The sequence below is a fragment of the Solea senegalensis genome, linkage group LG16 (genome assembly GCF_019176455.1).
Source record: "Solea senegalensis isolate Sse05_10M linkage group LG16, IFAPA_SoseM_1, whole genome shotgun sequence".
Taxonomy (NCBI): Eukaryota; Metazoa; Chordata; class Actinopteri; order Pleuronectiformes; family Soleidae; genus Solea; species Solea senegalensis.
Genome location: NC_058036.1, coordinates 21,198,650 through 21,216,254, shown reverse-complemented (window position 1 = coordinate 21,216,254; position 17,605 = coordinate 21,198,650). Strand labels below are relative to the sequence as shown.

At 42.2% G+C, this 17,605-nt stretch overlaps 1 protein-coding gene and 1 long non-coding RNA gene across 6 annotated transcripts in view; one reads left to right on the top strand and one right to left on the bottom strand.

Moving 5' to 3' along the window:
- crybg1a (crystallin beta-gamma domain containing 1a) overlaps positions 1–17,605 on the top strand; it is a 35,740-nt gene that overhangs the window by 8,729 nt on the left and 9,406 nt on the right. Inside the window, exons 2-5 of one of the 3 annotated variants that reach the window (XM_044047020.1) lie at positions 4,740–4,881; positions 8,470–9,800; positions 11,152–12,170; positions 12,964–17,348. In XM_044047020.1, the coding sequence (XP_043902955.1) occupies positions 4,740–4,881; positions 8,470–9,800; positions 11,152–12,170; positions 12,964–17,348 (6,877 nt within the window). Of the gene's footprint in view, positions 1–4,739; positions 4,882–6,829; positions 6,883–7,444; positions 7,659–8,469; positions 9,801–11,151; positions 12,171–12,963; positions 17,349–17,605 lie in introns of those variants that run through there. The other 2 variants (XM_044047021.1, XM_044047022.1) reach the window with 2 other exon arrangements.
- Positions 1–17,605, bottom strand: part of LOC122782608 — a 28,634-nt gene that overhangs the window by 8,209 nt on the left and 2,820 nt on the right. For 2 of the 3 annotated variants that reach the window (XR_006361936.1, XR_006361935.1), the window contains exons 2-3: positions 3,138–3,246; positions 2,721–2,777 (exon numbers count right to left, since the gene is read on the bottom strand). This is a non-coding gene — a long non-coding RNA (uncharacterized LOC122782608). Of the gene's footprint in view, positions 1–2,720; positions 2,778–3,137; positions 3,247–6,092; positions 7,114–17,605 lie in introns of those variants that run through there. The other variant, XR_006361937.1, reaches the window with a different exon arrangement.

Genomic DNA, 17,605 nt, shown 5'->3' with positions numbered 1-17,605 from the left:
ACCAGCAGAGGGTGAGTCAGGCCCTGAAAGCTTTCCATCCCTTGTTTTAGTTTATCCAGAAGCTCCACACAGGCAAACTGAAACCATCTTGTTCTTCGTTAGTGAAAGACGAGCGTGTGGTGATAACACTTTTTCCTGGCAGCTGTATTCTGTGCCAGTGTGGTGATAATCTCTTGGATTAGTTTCATAAAGCTTTGGTGGAGCTATTTGTGCAAGTGTATGCCTGTAGTAATTACCCCAGTAATTAATGTCACTTAAGTTAGGGTTTGGGTGATTAATCACAAGACAATGAAAATGACAGTCTCCGATAGTGAAATATCCAGATCAAAGGACACGGGAATTATTGGATAAATATAAAATGCAGCGCTGCAGGAATTCAACGCCCCCAAAATCTCACTCTTCAGATTAGAATAGTTTCCAAAACATGGAAAAACCTTATGATTTTGATGTGTTCAATGTGGAAATGAGACATTTCAGTTATTAATCATATCACAATATCTGTTGCTATAGGATTATTTTGACTGTATCTTGCAGCGCTACCTTGACTTCATGTGACACAGATTATAGTTTGACCTCAGAGACAGTTCAGGAATGAGTCTCTCTCTCTCTCTCTGACTGATGTTTGGCTGCAGCCCAGTGAAGGACGCCAGTGAATCTTGGTATTCACAGTAGTATTTTTATGCATGTTAAATTCAGATTAGTCGTCAAGGTGATCCTGTCCTTCAAACTAGAGGAAAATATACAACAATTATGAGTCAGTTAAGTGGTTAAGTGGTTAAAATGGAAATGCTTATTTCCCAAAATGAAAAACTGTTCCTTTAATGTTTTGCAGGGTTAAGCTTCAGGTCAGTGCGGTGATGTTATTGTTAGTCTCACTTTTGGTTACAGTTTTTCCTACGTTTCGTTACAGCGATGGGAATTATGGCTCTGTTCCTCTTAAACAGCCAAGAGAATGTTGTTCATTTTCAATTTCCTCTTAATTGCTGATTTTCCACTTTACTGCATAGAGTATCATCAGGTATGATTCTCAGTCTTTCTCAGTCCTAAGTCCTAAGTTCAGCAGGTGGAACTTTAGGTCTCAAAGTAACCCGGACTCATTTTAGTGACGTACCACAACAGAGTCTACACTGGTGACGAGGTTTAGATAATGGAGATGTTTCTGAAGGCGCAAAGACGTCCAAAACCCAAGACGAGGAAATACCGTGACGCATATCTCTGTCTTGGATTCACGGTGAACGTGGTAGGAGATGCAGAAAGTGTCGTTAATATTACATTTTTAGATGAATTACATTTAGAATTTAGAAAAAGAGTCCTTAGTGAAGGACCCTCCATCATCATACTGTCGTCGTGTACTAATTGTTGACAAATTTGATAATGTGTGTGTGTCTGTCTGTGAGCATTGTTTTCCTATGGCCGCACATGAAAGTCCTGATTCTAACCTCTGACCTCAGCAGATGTACAGAACCTTACAGCTGATTGTTGAGATGTAAATTACTGGTGCAGAGAATGCAGACTTGCAACATTGCAGCACTGTGGGATCTTTTACCTCCATTCCTGGACTAAAATGAACTGTGTGTGCCTTCAGTCTTTGGAACGAGGTAAGGGGAAGGAGGTGCTGCAGAGTGATTCCAAACGGCAAGTTTACTAAACTGATGCCATAAAGCAACAAATACAGTACATCACAGCAAAAGAATTCCCACTTTAAATCCCCATAAACACCCGTGCTCCCAACACTGGAGCTTTTGTCTGTGTGCATCGAGGAGGAGGTGCAGGCATGTTAGAGCTGGTTCATGCCCTGCAGGTGCTTCACAGAGCGGGAGAGAGACAGATTTAACCGACTTTGTAACGTTTCTTTAACAAGGTCAGGTCTTAAAATGGGGCTTCTTTCAGTTGTTCTGACGACACCCTGACGACAAACTCTTGATCAGCGGTGATGTGGCCGAAAACATGGTCATGATAGTAAAGATTCATATGAGTCAATATTGCTGCTTTATGACTAAGCTTATAATTGTGGTTGGGTTAAGGTTAGAGTTAAGAGTTAAGCATTAACTGGTTAGGGTTAAGTTTTAGTTTTTATAGGCAGGAACAAATGATAGATGAGGAAGTCAATTCCACAGAATTTGTAGCCTGGAAATTGAAATTGCACTGACTGTACTGTCAGTGAAGCCAGCATGACACGTAATGGTCATTTTATTACGACAACACATTTCTTACTCACAGCTCTTATAAAGATGGATTTTTTGCACCTGATTTAAAGTGGAAGTCAAATGTGGTTTCAAACGTCCCAACGTACAGGACAAGAAACAACAACTTAACTGTGAAAACAGAGAAATATTTCATCAACCTAAGGCAATTATGTGTCTCCAAGTGTATTTGCCCAGAGCACATATATCATATACTGAGCCTTTGTTGTATTGACATTGACGAAAATGAGATCATACCGTATATTATTACTGAAGTATTGTGCAGCCATACTGCCCCCCAATGGATTTTATGTGATTTTATGTTTTTTTAATTCACTTTTTGCATCATAAATCAATTTTTATGGTGAACTCTAACTCGTTCAATTTCGAAATATACGCTTTTATTTTGAAATTCTGTGACATATTATGACCGGCCCCCTTCTGACCGGATTAGATGCTCAATGGCCCCCAGGTCATATGAGTTTGAGACTCCTGGTATACACTGTAGGTCAATCACCTCTTTATATTAGCTCCTACCTTATATTACGAGAAGGTCACTTGTGTCTTCTAACCAGGACTTCCTGTTTCTTTCACCTGATAAAAAAAGAAAAGAACAGAAAAACAAAAGTCAAAAGAATACACTGGAGTTAAAGTCCCTGCTCTGACTCTACTACAAGACTCCGCACATCAATGAAATAAGAGCGCCCGTCTCTATTTAAGCTGTCAGCAAACAACTTATCCACTCACTTATTCAAACAGGCTTCTGCCAAGTGTTCTGCATTCACTTCATTTCGTGCTTCTGTTTTTTGTTTTCTTTATCTCTGCGTTTACTCTTCTTAAACTTTCTTATGCAATCATCATTCGTTCGTTATTGTGTGACATACGGTACAGCATGTGTCTCTGTGTCAGTTCATGAAATCACAATGAGGATCTACAGTGGATTTAAAAAGTCACCTGATCACTGTGTTTTCACAAGCATAACCGCTGAGGTTCACATCAGGTGTGGCACGTCCGAGTCTTCCCACTGCTCTGCTCATGCAAAACATCAGCTCTCTTAAATCCACTGAAACACACAAAACACAGTCTGTCTGTATCTGTTTAGCAGCTAAAAACATTGATATTACAAGTTACTACAAGGCTGGATGTTCATCACCATGTCGTTCACAAAAAAAATGGGCCTTAATCATCATTACACCACTCCAAAAACACTGAAACAAACACAAGATCTGTGATTCCCAACGTGTGGGCCGCCTCCCTCTAGTGGGCCATGGTGGTACTGATTATAAATGCGTTTTTCATTTTTAGTTTTTGTAATGAAGTTTTAAAAATGCATGTACAATAGAGTTGAAAAAAAACACCTTTAAACATTTAAATTATGTGTAAACTTTCTTTTAACTGACTTAGTGTTGCAGGTAATATATTTATATATAAAAAGCAATAGTGTGTCATTTTACGAGTAAGTATCCAGTGTCAGCCGGTGAGGATACACGCCTGGCATTTCAGTATTTGCACATAATGTTAATTTGTAAACTGTAATTTTTGTTTTGTGAGGGTGAGCACTAAACCTTTCAAATACATACTGATTATTAATGTGCACTGAATTTTCTGTATCCTCATGTTCACATGAAAACAATAAGACATACATGAGATGCACTGATCCTAGTGTCGTGGGTTGATCATCAGAGTCGTGATTTGAAGGTTTGGGTGTGGACCTGAGAGGATTTTGTAGATTTGAAAGTTTGGGAATGTCTGCTCGAGTTCATGTCAGCTGCAGTTATTGCTGTACTTTCTGTTCATTTTCCAGGAAAAACAATCCAACTCTGCCCCCATGTGGGGGAAACACTGTATTGCACAGGATTCAACAAGTGATCATTACACGTCTGTGTGGATTTTATATAAATAAAACAACTGCCAGCGACAAAGTGTTACCACACAACATCGTGGAGTGGGATAAAGTTATTTTTTATTTACTACAGCACCTCCTATAGTATTAACACAGTGTAATGTTGCATGTATTGTCAGTAGAGGAGGAATGTTGACTGCTCACTGCTCAGAGGACTGGCTGTGAGTCATACTAAAAAGAACACACTCCTCCTCTTCCTCCTCCTCCTCCTCCTCCTCATGCCTCACACGTGCTCTAGAATCCACGCTTGCTCTCTAATTGCTCAGTGTGCGGTCGGCCCGTTCTCTCCCAGGTGTCATGAAAGTCTGTGTGTTTCTATCGCAACACAAACATGGGAGGAAATCAAGGATCGTCGCACATTTCGCATGTTTCAGCAGCAACTGAACTTGCCTCTTTGTGAAGCTGAGTCAGCTTTTTTCCCCCCTATAAACCAACACAGCAACCTCTGTTGCAACTACACTGTAAAAAGTCAGAAATGAGAAACATCTTTTTCACACATTTTTCAAACTGATAATAAGTTAACGACAAAGTGATGGCCTCATGAAAACAAAACACTTCATACAGTGAGACGTGAAACAATAGCTGATGATGACATAACATCCTCTGTTGTCCCTCTCTCTCTCTCCTCTGTGTTTCCTGCCTCGCTCGTCCAGGAGCTTTGACCAGATGAGCGTAACGACTGAGTGCAGTTTCCAGACTGAGTCGGACTGGGACCCATATTCTGAGTGCAACTCCATGATCAGCTTTGACATGACTCAGCCGTACAGCCCGACCTCACCCTCCAAATCTCACAAGGTTGGTCATATTTACCTTTATTACCACTGCTGGGTTAAAGAGGGTGCACAGCTCAGGACTTACTTACTTAACTTCTTTTTACCTGCAGACAAATATTGTACTTCACTGTCCTTATTAGTAGTGACTGGGTTATGATTTAAGCTTCTAAGTTATGATGATCTTAGAAGATATATATATATGTATATACTGTATATATACATATATATATATAATGCAAGATTTTGCAACGTTACCATAAAGTAACTTCTGACTTGCAGTAAAGACAATGTACCCTGAACCTTTGTTCCTGTACTGTGTAAGTTAGATGAGTGGGAAGGAGGGAAGGAAGGAAGGAAGGAAGGAAGGAAGACTGTAACAAGTGTGAAACTTACTGACAGTCAAAATTTCAAACTGCCAGAACCAGGTCCAACACATTCAATGATAACACTGAACCAGGGTCAGTTTAAAATACTTAAAGCTGTTATTGTTTGTGTTTTGTTACAGCGACAGCAGATACACTGTCTAGACAAACAAAAAACAGGGTCACAGACTCTAATATTTCGTTGGACTGGCTTTAGCTTTGATTACGGCACTCATTCGCTGTGGCATTGTTTCGATAAGCTTCTGCAATGTCACAAGATTTATTTACATCCAGTGTTTCAAACATTTTTTCACCAAGATCTTGTACTAATGATGGGAGAGTCTTCTCCAGCACATCCCAAAGGTTAAGATCTGGACTCTGTGGTTAAAAAGATGTCTTTTTCACCACACTACGTCCTTTTTGAACCATTCTTTCACAATTTGAGCCTGATGAATTCTGGCACTGCCATCTTGGAATAAAAAAATCCATTGATGGAATAATCTGGTCCTTCAGTATATTCAGGTAGTCAGCTGACCTCATTCTTCGGGCACAGAACGTTGCTGAACCCTGACTTGACCAACTACAGCAACCCCTTACCTATTTGCTTAGTTAAATCTAGGTGTGTATGATATAATGTTGTTGTGGGAACAGTAAAATGCTGCTTACTCCATTTTACAGCTGCGATAATCTAATCATGTGAAATCATGAGTGCTTTTACTCTGCAGTTATGGGGGAAAAAAACTAAACTTCACAATTAAAATGAAAAGGTTTCAGAATTTCTCTTGGAAGTGCACTGAGAGGAATGATATTTTTGCTCTTCAAAGACATGTTTGCATTTATTTTAACAATAACAGGAACATCAGTCACCAACCTGCCTTCAGTTTAAGCGGGTGCTGTTGGTGCTGGTTTGCTCAAAAGCTGCCTCGGGGAGCAGCAGTGGAATCTTAAAAGAAATGCATTTTTTTGTATTAAAAACAAACCATCAATTCAAATTTATTACATTGTTAAATTTCCCAGCCAACGTGCTGACAGCTCCTAAAATAAACACAAATTTAATTAAATTTAATTGTGTTTATTTTGGCGTTCCCTCTATGACATCGTGTTGTAATTTGTCAAAGAAATACTGTATAACACAAGGTATTAAGGTGTAATAAAAAACTAATACCCATGTACAGTATGTATAAAAATCCACGTGATCATGTGATCATTGTACACATTCGATAAACCTGTCAAACCTGCTCACTGTGATATTTGCTTTACTTGCGTTTTTAGGTTTTTTAGGAGATTTTAGGTCCAAAAAGTAAGAAAATCAATTCCATTTACATTTGAACATGCAGATAAAAAAGACCCTGCAGTATTTATCATAATGAGAACAACATCATTGCTCCTGCATGTGTGTGTGTGTGTGTACTTACTGAATCTTTGATAAAGGAGTGAGTCAGCGTGAACGCTGATGTGACGCGTGGGTTCCTCCACCTGCCTGACATTTACCTCTGCTATGAGTAAATACTGAGACAATGCTCAGAGCAGAGCTAATGCTGCTGTAGTCGCTCTCGCACAGACCAACAACAAGACTAAAAACGTACACGGAGTGGACACGGAACACTTGAATTCTTTACTTCAGCACAGTGGATTTATGAATGAATCAAAACAGCTTGGAGGTACAGTATTAAAACTCTGATATATTAACGAGGAATCACAAAACAATGGCAGACGCAAGCCAGCACACTGTATCTGTGCATTTCCTTCCTTTTGTTTAGACACTAACAGGAAAACCCGCCTGTGCTTTGCTCTAACCTGCTGTTTACTCAGTGAAATGATGTGTTTGACAAAGCTGCAAAGTCTGGGGTTTTATAGCAGAAAAATGACATGTATTTCTTAATACTATCTATCTATATACTATATATATAGATAGATATATATCTATCTATATATATACATATGTGTATGTCTAAGTGATTTCATTCTTGCAGTCTCGACTGATCCTGATCCTGATTCTTCTTAAGCAACAGGCACAGACTTAGATAACAGACGTGCTATTGATTTCCCTGCCTCAGTGTGTGGAAGGGTGGGGCCATCTCCAGCAGTCCGATCCACGCCCTTCCAGAGTCACTGGATTGAGTGAATTTCTTTCACTTGTTTGCCATGTGATCCGTGTTTTACAATTTTTTTTTTCTCCCCCACACACACACACACACACACAGTCGCTGTGATGCAAATGGCCATGCCCTCTAGTCAGGCACTTTGTTCACAGCTGGGACACTGACACTGTAGAACGAGCTCATCTGCTCATGTAGCTCACACAAGAAGGAGGAGGAAGGAGGACGCTGGCTTTTATTCTCTTAATTATACTTTTTTGGCCTCCCGGTTTGAAGGATTATATTAACTTTTTAACTCCAAAGGAATTGAATGGTTTAGACTTCAGGGAATCCAAATGGTAGGTTACTGTGGTTTTTACAGCGTGGTTCATGCTTCTTGTCTTAACATGTGCTATTGATACTATGACTACACCTATTACACCATATGTGGAAAGGTGAGTGTCATGACTGCACGGTGCCTTTTCCTTTCCCTTTTCTTTAAAAGTTTCATGGACGCACAAAGATATTTGGTCTATTTTTGACGACACAATTTTGAAGTCACTGCTGCTGTTTCACACCTGGTGAAAAGTTGTAATACTACCTGTTCAACTTGTGTTTTTTAAGTAATAATGCAAGGAGTGACCACAGCAACATTGTTTTGTATATCTAATTATTCGTAGCTTTTCTGTTGTCTGTAAAATTCCAACCAGACGTGTCCTAAAAATCAGTGACGTAAAAACACAATCAGCTTAGAAAAGACAAACAAATCCAACATCCAATAAGGTTTTTGTTACACAATTCAGCCGTTTACCCAAGTCCATATACATTTGTTTGCTTTTACTATCTGTTCATATCTTCTTCTTGTTGCTTTTATCATGTTTATATATTTTCACATTATTTTTACAGTTGAAATGAGGGTGCAGGACATTTGTTGACTTTGCCCTCAGGCAAACGAGCTTCTAGCCCAGAGAGAGAGACAGTATTTTATTTAAAGATGTAATTGTGAAAGTCAATATTTTACTTGCAGCGCCGTAAAGGAAATGTGTGGTAACCCGGGGCTTATCTGTCTGTGTTTTGGACTTTCTGCTGCTCCATATTTGATAGGGAAGCGAGTTGCTGCCCTCGCTAACGTTTGTCTTTCTGTCTTGCTTCTCGTTTTTCTGCTTTTAGAATTCGGAGGAGAAGAAGGGAGTGTTTGATCGCCTCAGCAACTTCTTCAGCTCCAGGAAAAAGAAGAGTAGTAGGCACCATTCAAACGCCTCCAGTGATGACCACTCCACTGCGTCCCCGCCGATGTCTCCGCATTCACCCGAGTATGAGCAGCAGGACGGGCTGAAGACGCCCACTCCCCCCCGAAAAAGTGAGACCACGGCGGGAGCAGATGGAGGCGATGCGGGCAGCCGAGGCTCGAGTCCCAGCGCCGCGAGCGTGGTTTCTCTGATAACAGACGAGGCGGACCTCCCATTTGCGGACAGCAACAGCAGTGGTCAGAGCAGCGTGAGGGAGGTTTACGTGGGCAGGATCAGCACGGCCCCAGGTGAAAAGAATTCTGGGAATGTGACTCCCACCCTCCTGGACCCTGACACCACCACCACTGCTGATCTGAGCTCAGGTATAGGCTTCACAGAGTCAGTGGTGGAGGAAGTCAACAAAAAGCTGCACGTTCAGTTACAAGAACGCATTCTGACAAACACGGAGGGCCCCAGTGAGGACAGCACAATTAATCCAACCACTCTGATAACGTTTAAAAAATCCCCGTCCATCACAGCCGACGTTCCAAAGTCACCCAACTTAACGTCTATTAGCTTAGCATCAAAGAAAACATTTGTGACGGTCGGAGAGAAAGGGCACAGCAGTGCTCTGACAGGAATAAGATTAGGATCCCAGTCTTCTACCTCACACGTCACCACAAACAAACAGGAAGATAAACGGAGAGCGAGGATATTCTCTGGGGAAACGACAGTCATGACATGGGGCCCTTCAACTGACACAGAGGAATTAGCCAGAAGTGATTCTCCGGTACAGCTTCACAAAGCCATCTGGGTGGAAACACACCTGGGAGAGGAGGGGGAGCAAGACTGGGATGTACTGACAGAAAGGGAGGAGGGCTCCGGAGCAGACTCACCTCCCGTGTTGGCTATACCTGTCACAGTAATTCCTGAGGATGAATCTGTAACTGCAGACGGCCCCTCTTCCCCCCCAGAGACTCCGCCGCCCAGTGGCAGCCTGCCACAAGCAGCCACAACCCCGGCTGTGACCACGGGGGAGTTGCACACAAACTCAGCGCAGCCAGAGGAGCCTTCCACTGGCACAGACTCAACGAAAAGTTCACTTCCTCCTGAGAAACACAGAACCAGAGAAAACCGTGTCACGCGCAAGACTGTCAATCTGCCCTCGAAGCACAGGGCTTTTGCCCAGAGGGTGAATCTTAGCCCAGAGTCAAGTTTAGAGGCGAGTGAAGCGGAGCACAGCAGAGATTCACCTTCAAAGACTTCAGATCAGTGAGTATCTCTCTATTTGAATGTGTTTTCTGTGGTTTGTGTGTTTAGTAGCCCTTTGATGCTGGGAAGAACAGAACGCCGGGGAGCTAAAGAGAGCTGAGCTGGCATGCAACCTGAGCTCCGAGTTCCCAGGCTCCATTGTACCAGAGGAGAACAATGCAGGCTAAAGCTGCACCGAGGCACTGAAATATTTATATACTGTCCATCTAATCATACAGAAAGAACACGGAGGGTGCTTAAAATCCCTTAAAACAATTAAAGTAGTGATATTGAATCAGACTTTTTTTTATCTTGGTTGAGTTGAAGTGAAGATCGTCTTTGCCGTGTTTACCCATGGCGTTTGTACTCTACTTGAACGCTACCTGAATAAGTTAGTCATCACAGAACTTGACAGGCAACTGGTGACTACTGCATGTTTGACTTCAGGATTACGCAGATGCATTCAGACACATGGCCACAGAGACAAAGGCCCTGCAAAAATAAAGATGGTGCTTGCAGAGGACTAACAGTAAACTTTACAGTTACTTCACATTCCAGGCTAAAGTTGGTGTTGCGTGCCTGCATACCTCTTAAATCATGGGACTGATTTATGTTTTCACGACTGCTGCAGAGAAGTGAAGTTTAAACCCAAGCAGAGCGAGAGTTAAAGTTTAACAAAAATGTTTCCCTTTAGTTTTTCTGGAGTGGTGACTTTTCCAAAAATATATTATTATAGAGAAATGTGCAACTTAAGACACAGATACACTTATTATTTTTGTTTTATGTCACTTAAAATAATGGTATTTTTGAAGTTTCAGTACTGGAAAAAGCATGTTGATTACCTAAGCTTAAGTTAATCAAGTACTTCATTATTAATATGTATTCCATTACAAGTAAAGTGCAACAAAAGGGCTTTTAAGTTTCTAAATAGAGTTTCATTTTTGATGGTTTCATGCTTTCACTTGCCAGTGCTCATTGCACACAACACGCTGTGGTTTTGGCACCCTCTTTCTTTTTTCTCCCCTCAACGTTAGAAAACCCATATTTATTGCAGTCGGTTTGTTGGTGTTCTTGTTTTGCCATGTTTAAAAATGCCCGACTTTGCAACTACCTCCTGAAATGACGGCCACTGTTGTCATGACAGCGATGGCCGTGAGTGTACAAATGTGCACGGTCATATGAGAATGGTGTCCTTCATTCAAGGAAGAAAAACCTCCCACTGTTTTTCACCCAGACATCTGCGACCCACTCTGGTGTCATGATTTACTGATTTGTAAAACACTGTTATAACTAAACTGATATCTGTCGTTTCTTATTTAGACACTTTATTGAAACTTTTCTCTTCCCTCTCTTTGTCTCCCTGCTCTGACAGAGTGCCAAGCCTCCAAAGCAACAGCACTGCAGAGCTCAAGCAAACCAACCTTGAACATCCAACAACAGATGAGACTGCACTCTGTGACCCAAACACATCTGAGATTCTAGCTGAAGGAAGAGCTGACTCAGTGTGCTCCGACCTCGAGGACGCCTCTGCAAATGTGGACATGCACAGACCAAAGCCACAAGCACCGGGGTCTGGCAAAAAAGGCCAAGAGTCAACCCAGGCTGCGGCCTCTAAAGGAGGGCCCAAAGCCAGTGGAGCAAAGACCCCAACCTCTGCTGCTGGAAGCAAAACCAACAGTGTCTCAGTGAAAGCAAAAGTCTCCACAGACGGCACAAAAGTTTCTATGTTACCGACTTTAAAAGATCATAGCACCAGTGTTTCTTCAAGTACAGAGGGTTCAAAGTCTAAAATCCCCAAAAGGGCAGCGTCAGATGCTGATGTGAAATCACCTGGGACGCCAGATAAAACAGCAGCCACTGATGCCTCAGTGGTCACTTCTAAACTACAAAAGCAAACTAGAACCAAAGACTCTTTGAAATCTGTGGTCACTCCGGCCAGAGCTGGCAGGAAACCAAGTTTTGATGAAGCAAAGGGAGGGAAAACTTTGTCAGGAGAAGTTTCTCCCACAAAAAGCACATTCAGGAAAGGAACAAAGCTTAAAGAGAAGTCAGAGGGGGACAGTGGCTCTGTTAGCCTGGTAAATGGCTTGGAGAAAGATCATAGGGAGAGCACTGTTAAAACAGTGCACACACCTGGAAAGGAAAGCATGGATGTGAAAAAACAGTCACAGAGCCATCTGGAGAATAATGCCTCCCCGCCATCAAAGAGTCGCTTACCTATTTCATCTCCGACACGGAAGACTATGGATGATACGACACAAGTCAGTGGCACCAGCTATAAAAAACCTGCGCAGACCGAGACAGACAGAGCGGAGAGAACGTCAGACAAGCATGAAGCAGAGAGACGTGGTCGTGACGCACCTTCCTCCCCTCTTCAAAGTTCCATGAAAGGTGAGACGGTGTGTTCCAGTACTTGTTACCATGTCTTATTACTAAATCCCCTAAAAGATACTAAAAAGATCAGCTCTGTCCAGGGCTCTCCTGGATTTTTGGGAGTTTTTGGGAAGTTGGATTACACGGATACCAAATTTTGTGACTGTTTAAATGTTTTTAGATGTCTGTACATTTCATGGAGCTTCGGTTTACTCGACAAAAACATAGCATGAGATTTTCTGGATTTAAGTAAGAGGTGATATCTGTTTGGATCATGCAGGAGGCAGAACATGTGCTCAGTTGAACATTGTCCAGAAATTGAGCAGGGAGCTGGCAGAATAAGTTCAGCTGAGTGACTTTTCTCACGCAGGAAAATGCCTTATGGTAAACATGAAGCCGCAGCTAGTCACTGGTTAAGTTCTGCTCTGCTTAAATATTAAAAACGGAATAAAACAGCTCGTCTGACTCAACCCAAACATAACAACATCCGTCCTGACAGACATGGCTTAAAAATGCACTCTAGATGCATCTCGTTACCCAGTCGTATTGTACAGATGTGTTTATTTAGCCACATGTGTCCCAGACTGCCTCCCATTCAAATTTAGGTGATTGGATTTGAAGATGCTGTGGATCACTAAACATGGTTGTTAATACCAGATCTGAACAGGACCAAAATCCACCCACCAGCCCTTCTTAAGCAAATAATTAATACTTTTAATTGTGTGTTTATTATTGTTTTTTTTAACTGCATTTAGCCAAGACGACCTTTTTACTTCTTTGTATTAAAACTGTGCATATGTGTTTCTAACAGGAGGAATGCTTTCAACAAAACCATCCAAACACCTCCCTAAAAGGAGCCATGAGGAGAGTGACTCTTCCGCCCCAGGTGTCTCTGCACCTCCTGCGGAGCCACAGAAAACCTCCAGGATTTCCAAACAGACTGAAAACATCAAACAACAACAGCAAAAGAGTCCAGTGAAGGATCCAGCTGATTCCTTATCATCTGTGAGCAGACTTCCAACGCTGGGTCAGAAAAGCTCCAACAAAATGAAAGTCAAAAATGTGAGAGAATCTGAGAGTTCTGCAAACACGGTGGACTCCAGTCAAAACTCTGACAAGGCAGCAGCAGTCAAAGCATCTGATGACGTGGAGGACAGCGTCACTCATGACAGACTTAAATTAGAGGAAGGAGAACACAACATTACAAAACCTTCAGATGAACAGTCATTAGAAGAAAATGAATCACAGAGTGGGATTTTAAAAATTCAGCCAACACAAAACAGTGATGCAATCATCACACCATTAGCAGACCCAGTGTCTACGTTCTTGTCCAGCAGTGACGTTGTTGAAGCCACTGATGTCTCTGGTGTCAAAGACGCTGAGGCACACGGCCAGAAAAGACCGTGTGAAGATAAACCTCAAACAAACATGCAGATTTCTCCTGAACAAGCATCTGACACACAACGCAATGACACAACAAAAGAGGCGCAAACACAGCTAGTACTACAAAGTTCTCCCCAAGGAGAAGATATTTTAGAAACAACCCAGATAATAAGAAACATTAAACCAGATTTCATTCAGGAGGACGAGCCAAAGCCTGCAGTGGTTGACATAATCCCTTCCCATGAGCATGTAACCGATATGTCGGCCAAACCTGTAGCGGTTGATAGCAAACGCTGTGACATAATGACCCACTCTGATGAGGGTAGTGTCTCTTTAAAAGAAACAACAGAGGTCACTGCTACAGAAGAAATGACCTCAAGTAGTTGTGCTGCTAAAATGAGGTTAAAAGATGAAGATGCTGAGCTGAAGGAGGCCGTTTTATCCACTCCAATAAACCTGGCCAATATAGAGCAGCAGATAGAAATCAAGGATCAAACAGTAAATGAAATTATTGACAAAGTTCCGTCCTCCACATTGGTCACAGAGTCAGTGAAAATTTTTGAGGTGGAAGAGAAAACTAACGAGGAGGTTGGCAGAAAACCACCAGAGGATTTGGACATTCAAACAGAGACTGTGACTGTTTGTAAAGTACCCAAGAATGTTGAAAATAAGTTAGACAAAGAGCCTCTTTTACTGGCAGGAAGGTTTGAACGTCAGAAGAAAGAGTCAGAACCAAAGGACAAGCTGAACGAGACAGCAGTGGAAAACACGGACTCGCGGCACAGTTGCCAAGAGGAGCTCGACAGCAAAACCAACGAGGCTGAAACAGAAAAAGATATTTCAAAACCAGAGGAACCGCATGATCCAACATCAGAAGAGAAGTCAGAGGACGGACAGCAGACGGTAGATATAGACGCCCTGGAGGAGAAGAGGACAGAGGCAGCGCAAGAAAGGAGTGAATTTAATGAAGCTACACCCAGTGCGTTTGATTCAAATCATGAGATTGTTTTGAAAGAAAATAAAGAGAGTGGTGGTGAGGAAGCCCGGCAAGCCGAGCAGCAGATGACGACTGAACAGGAGCCCAAACTACTTTTGACTGAGGATGAAGTCAAGAATGTCACCACAAAGGAGGAAGAAAAACATGCGGATGATGTCAAAGAAAAACAAAATGCAGAAATTAAAGCCATAATCTCTATCACACCGGACGCTGCAGGTAATAAAAAAGATGAGAGTTTACCAAATGAGACTCCTCAGTCTGAAGGTAACAATCAAGCAGATAAGAAAGCCTTAATTCACAAAGACCAAGGTGGAAATATTGATAAGATAGAGGCAAATGCTCATAGATCAGCAGAATCCACACGTCCAGATACTACAGTTGTGCAGAAACCCGAGAAACAAAAAGCTCCAGAGAAGAAAACAACAAAAAGTGACATTTTGCAAATGGCACCAACTCAACAAGTGCTAACTGTTAGCGCTGAAGCTCAGAATGCTCATAAAGACACTGAAGAAAAGACTGAAACTATTGTTTCATCAGAAAAGGACTTGGTGAGTGAGACGTCAGTTGTTAATGCAGACATTAAAGATGTCGAAGATCAGAAGTCCGTAACTGTTAAAGACACCGGGGACATCAATAACATGGATAAAAACAAATCAACCAAAGCTGAAGGTCCAGAGACAGAGAGAATTAAAGCTGAAGATCAAGAGAGCAGAGAAACAGATGCGACTCAAGAACTCAAACCTGAAGTTACAAATGAAAAGACTGAAATAAAGGATTCTTCTTTAGACAGTTTGACGAATGAGACAGCAGTCACTGACATAGAAGTTAGCTCCCCTAAGGACCAGACACCTATAATTGTTGGAAACAAAATGAAGAGCCTGAAAAAGGGAGAGAAGAGGGCAACAACAGAGTCCAAACAACCAACTTTTAATCCAGAACCAAAACAGGTAACAAAAGCTGTGGAGCAGACACGTGAAAACTCAACTCAAGAACTTGACTCCATAAGCAGCAACGATACAAAAAACAACACTGAAACTGAGGATAATGTGAACACCAACAGTGATGTGAACAACCAACAGATCCAAAAGCCCATAACTGTAAGTGACCAAGATAAGAACACTACAGAACCACATACTGACCTAAAGCAGAAGACACAAACAGTAAGAACTGAGAGAAGCTCAGAAAACCATATTCAAAAAGTGAAGTCTGAAAACAACAAAACTCAGAGTGACAAGGGAACAAAAGACAAGACTGAAACGAAGGATTCATCGACAAAGAGTCTGTCAGCAACTGTGAAAGTTGACTCTGAGGTCAGTGACCAAAAAGACAAGATGTCCTCAGCTTTCAGTGGTGAACATGTGGTCAATCAAATATCAGCAGATGCTAAATTAGCTGAAATATCACGCGTCTCCACTGCTGTTCGTAAGAGTCACAAGATGCAGAAACCGAAAAGCTCGACAAAAGAATGTGTTCAAGATGAGAAGAAAGTGGCAAAGCAAGAGGATCAGCACATAAACACGTCCACGATGGACATGAAGCAAGATTCAGAATCCATTGTTGTAAAAGACGTGTCTCGCAAAGAAGTTGGTGGAGAACAGTCTGACGTTATTTTAGATCAAATACACATAAGTGTTGAAGACCAGAAGAAAGAGTCCATCATCATTAGTGTTTTAAAAGACAAACTGCCACCTTTAAAAGAGGAGAACATCCCAAACCTCACAGATCCACAAAACCCTATGAAGCCAATAATCAATGTGCCAGCAAAGTCTTCCGCTCCATCTCAAAGCCCTCAGCTAAAGAAAGAATCTCCATCCAGCTGGTTAGACGTGGAACATCGTCAAAAACAGAAGAAGGAAAACAAAAAAAGGCTTGAAGCCTCAGTCAGTGAGGATGAATCCGTGGAGACTGATGACTTTGATGATTTTATCCGGAGCATCAAGGAGGGCGGAATTCCGTTTTCCCTCCCTCCAAAGAGGCACGTCCGTAAAAAGTCCCCATCTCCACCGTTTGCCATGCCAGCCATTAAGGAGGACCGCTTTGAGAAGACATTTGATCCTGATGAATTTCAGTTTGGCTTAAGGAAAAAAGACAAACTGTTCAAGGATCCCTCACCAGCTATGGTGATCAAACAAAACGCAGCGAACAGGGAAGGACGGCGTCTCGACAAACGTAATGCCCCGTCCACGTCCAAAGACAAAAACAAATCATTTGATGAGGTGGAAGGAAAGGGGGGACACACAAATTCATTTTCTGACGCCGGAAATGAAGAGGAACAAAGCAACGGAGAGGAGCCTGGGAAGTTCTCGTCAAGACTTGAAAGGATGTCCATCCTCTCCAGCTTACGCTCCACCAGGAAGACCAAAGAGGAAACTACCTCTGGCTTAAGTAGCTCTTTTTCATCAAACCAACAAGACTCGGCCTCTCTTGGAAAGCAGGGTGTTGACTCACCTCTGCAGGGTGGAGCAGATAAGGAGGGTGTGAAGGAACAAGGACCTCTTGTCAGAGATGGTAAAAGTGTAATAAATGAGTCACTTGACGACTCCTCCTCCTCCTCCTCCTCCTCTCCTCCTCCTCTTCCCATGTTCTCAGAGATCAAGCTGCCAGATCATTTGGAGAAATACCTCAAGAAGTCAAATAAAGAATCGGAGGCCTCTCCTGGCTCCTCTCAGAGTCCTCAAACTGAACTCAATCTAGAGCGGAGTACAGTTAAAGACCAGGCCTTGAAATCACAACGACCGAACATGGATGTGGGTCCTCAGGGTTCTGCTGCACCGCCTCCAACCACCGTACAACACAGACGAGCAATGAAGACAAGGGTAAGCATTTGAATATTCAAGTAATGAATGGATTTGAACTTGCTGGGCTTTGATACAAAAACATGGCGACACTGTATAACCTGGTTTGTCTCCATGGTGACGCACACACCCTACTTTCATTTCCTGTTCTTTTATTATGGCCATGGAGCAACTCATTTGCAAGTGAAGACACGAGAACGGCACATGTCCTCGGTCTGGAATTTTACACAGGAAACTCAGCTCGTCACATCGCATCACGATGGACTATTTGCATCAAT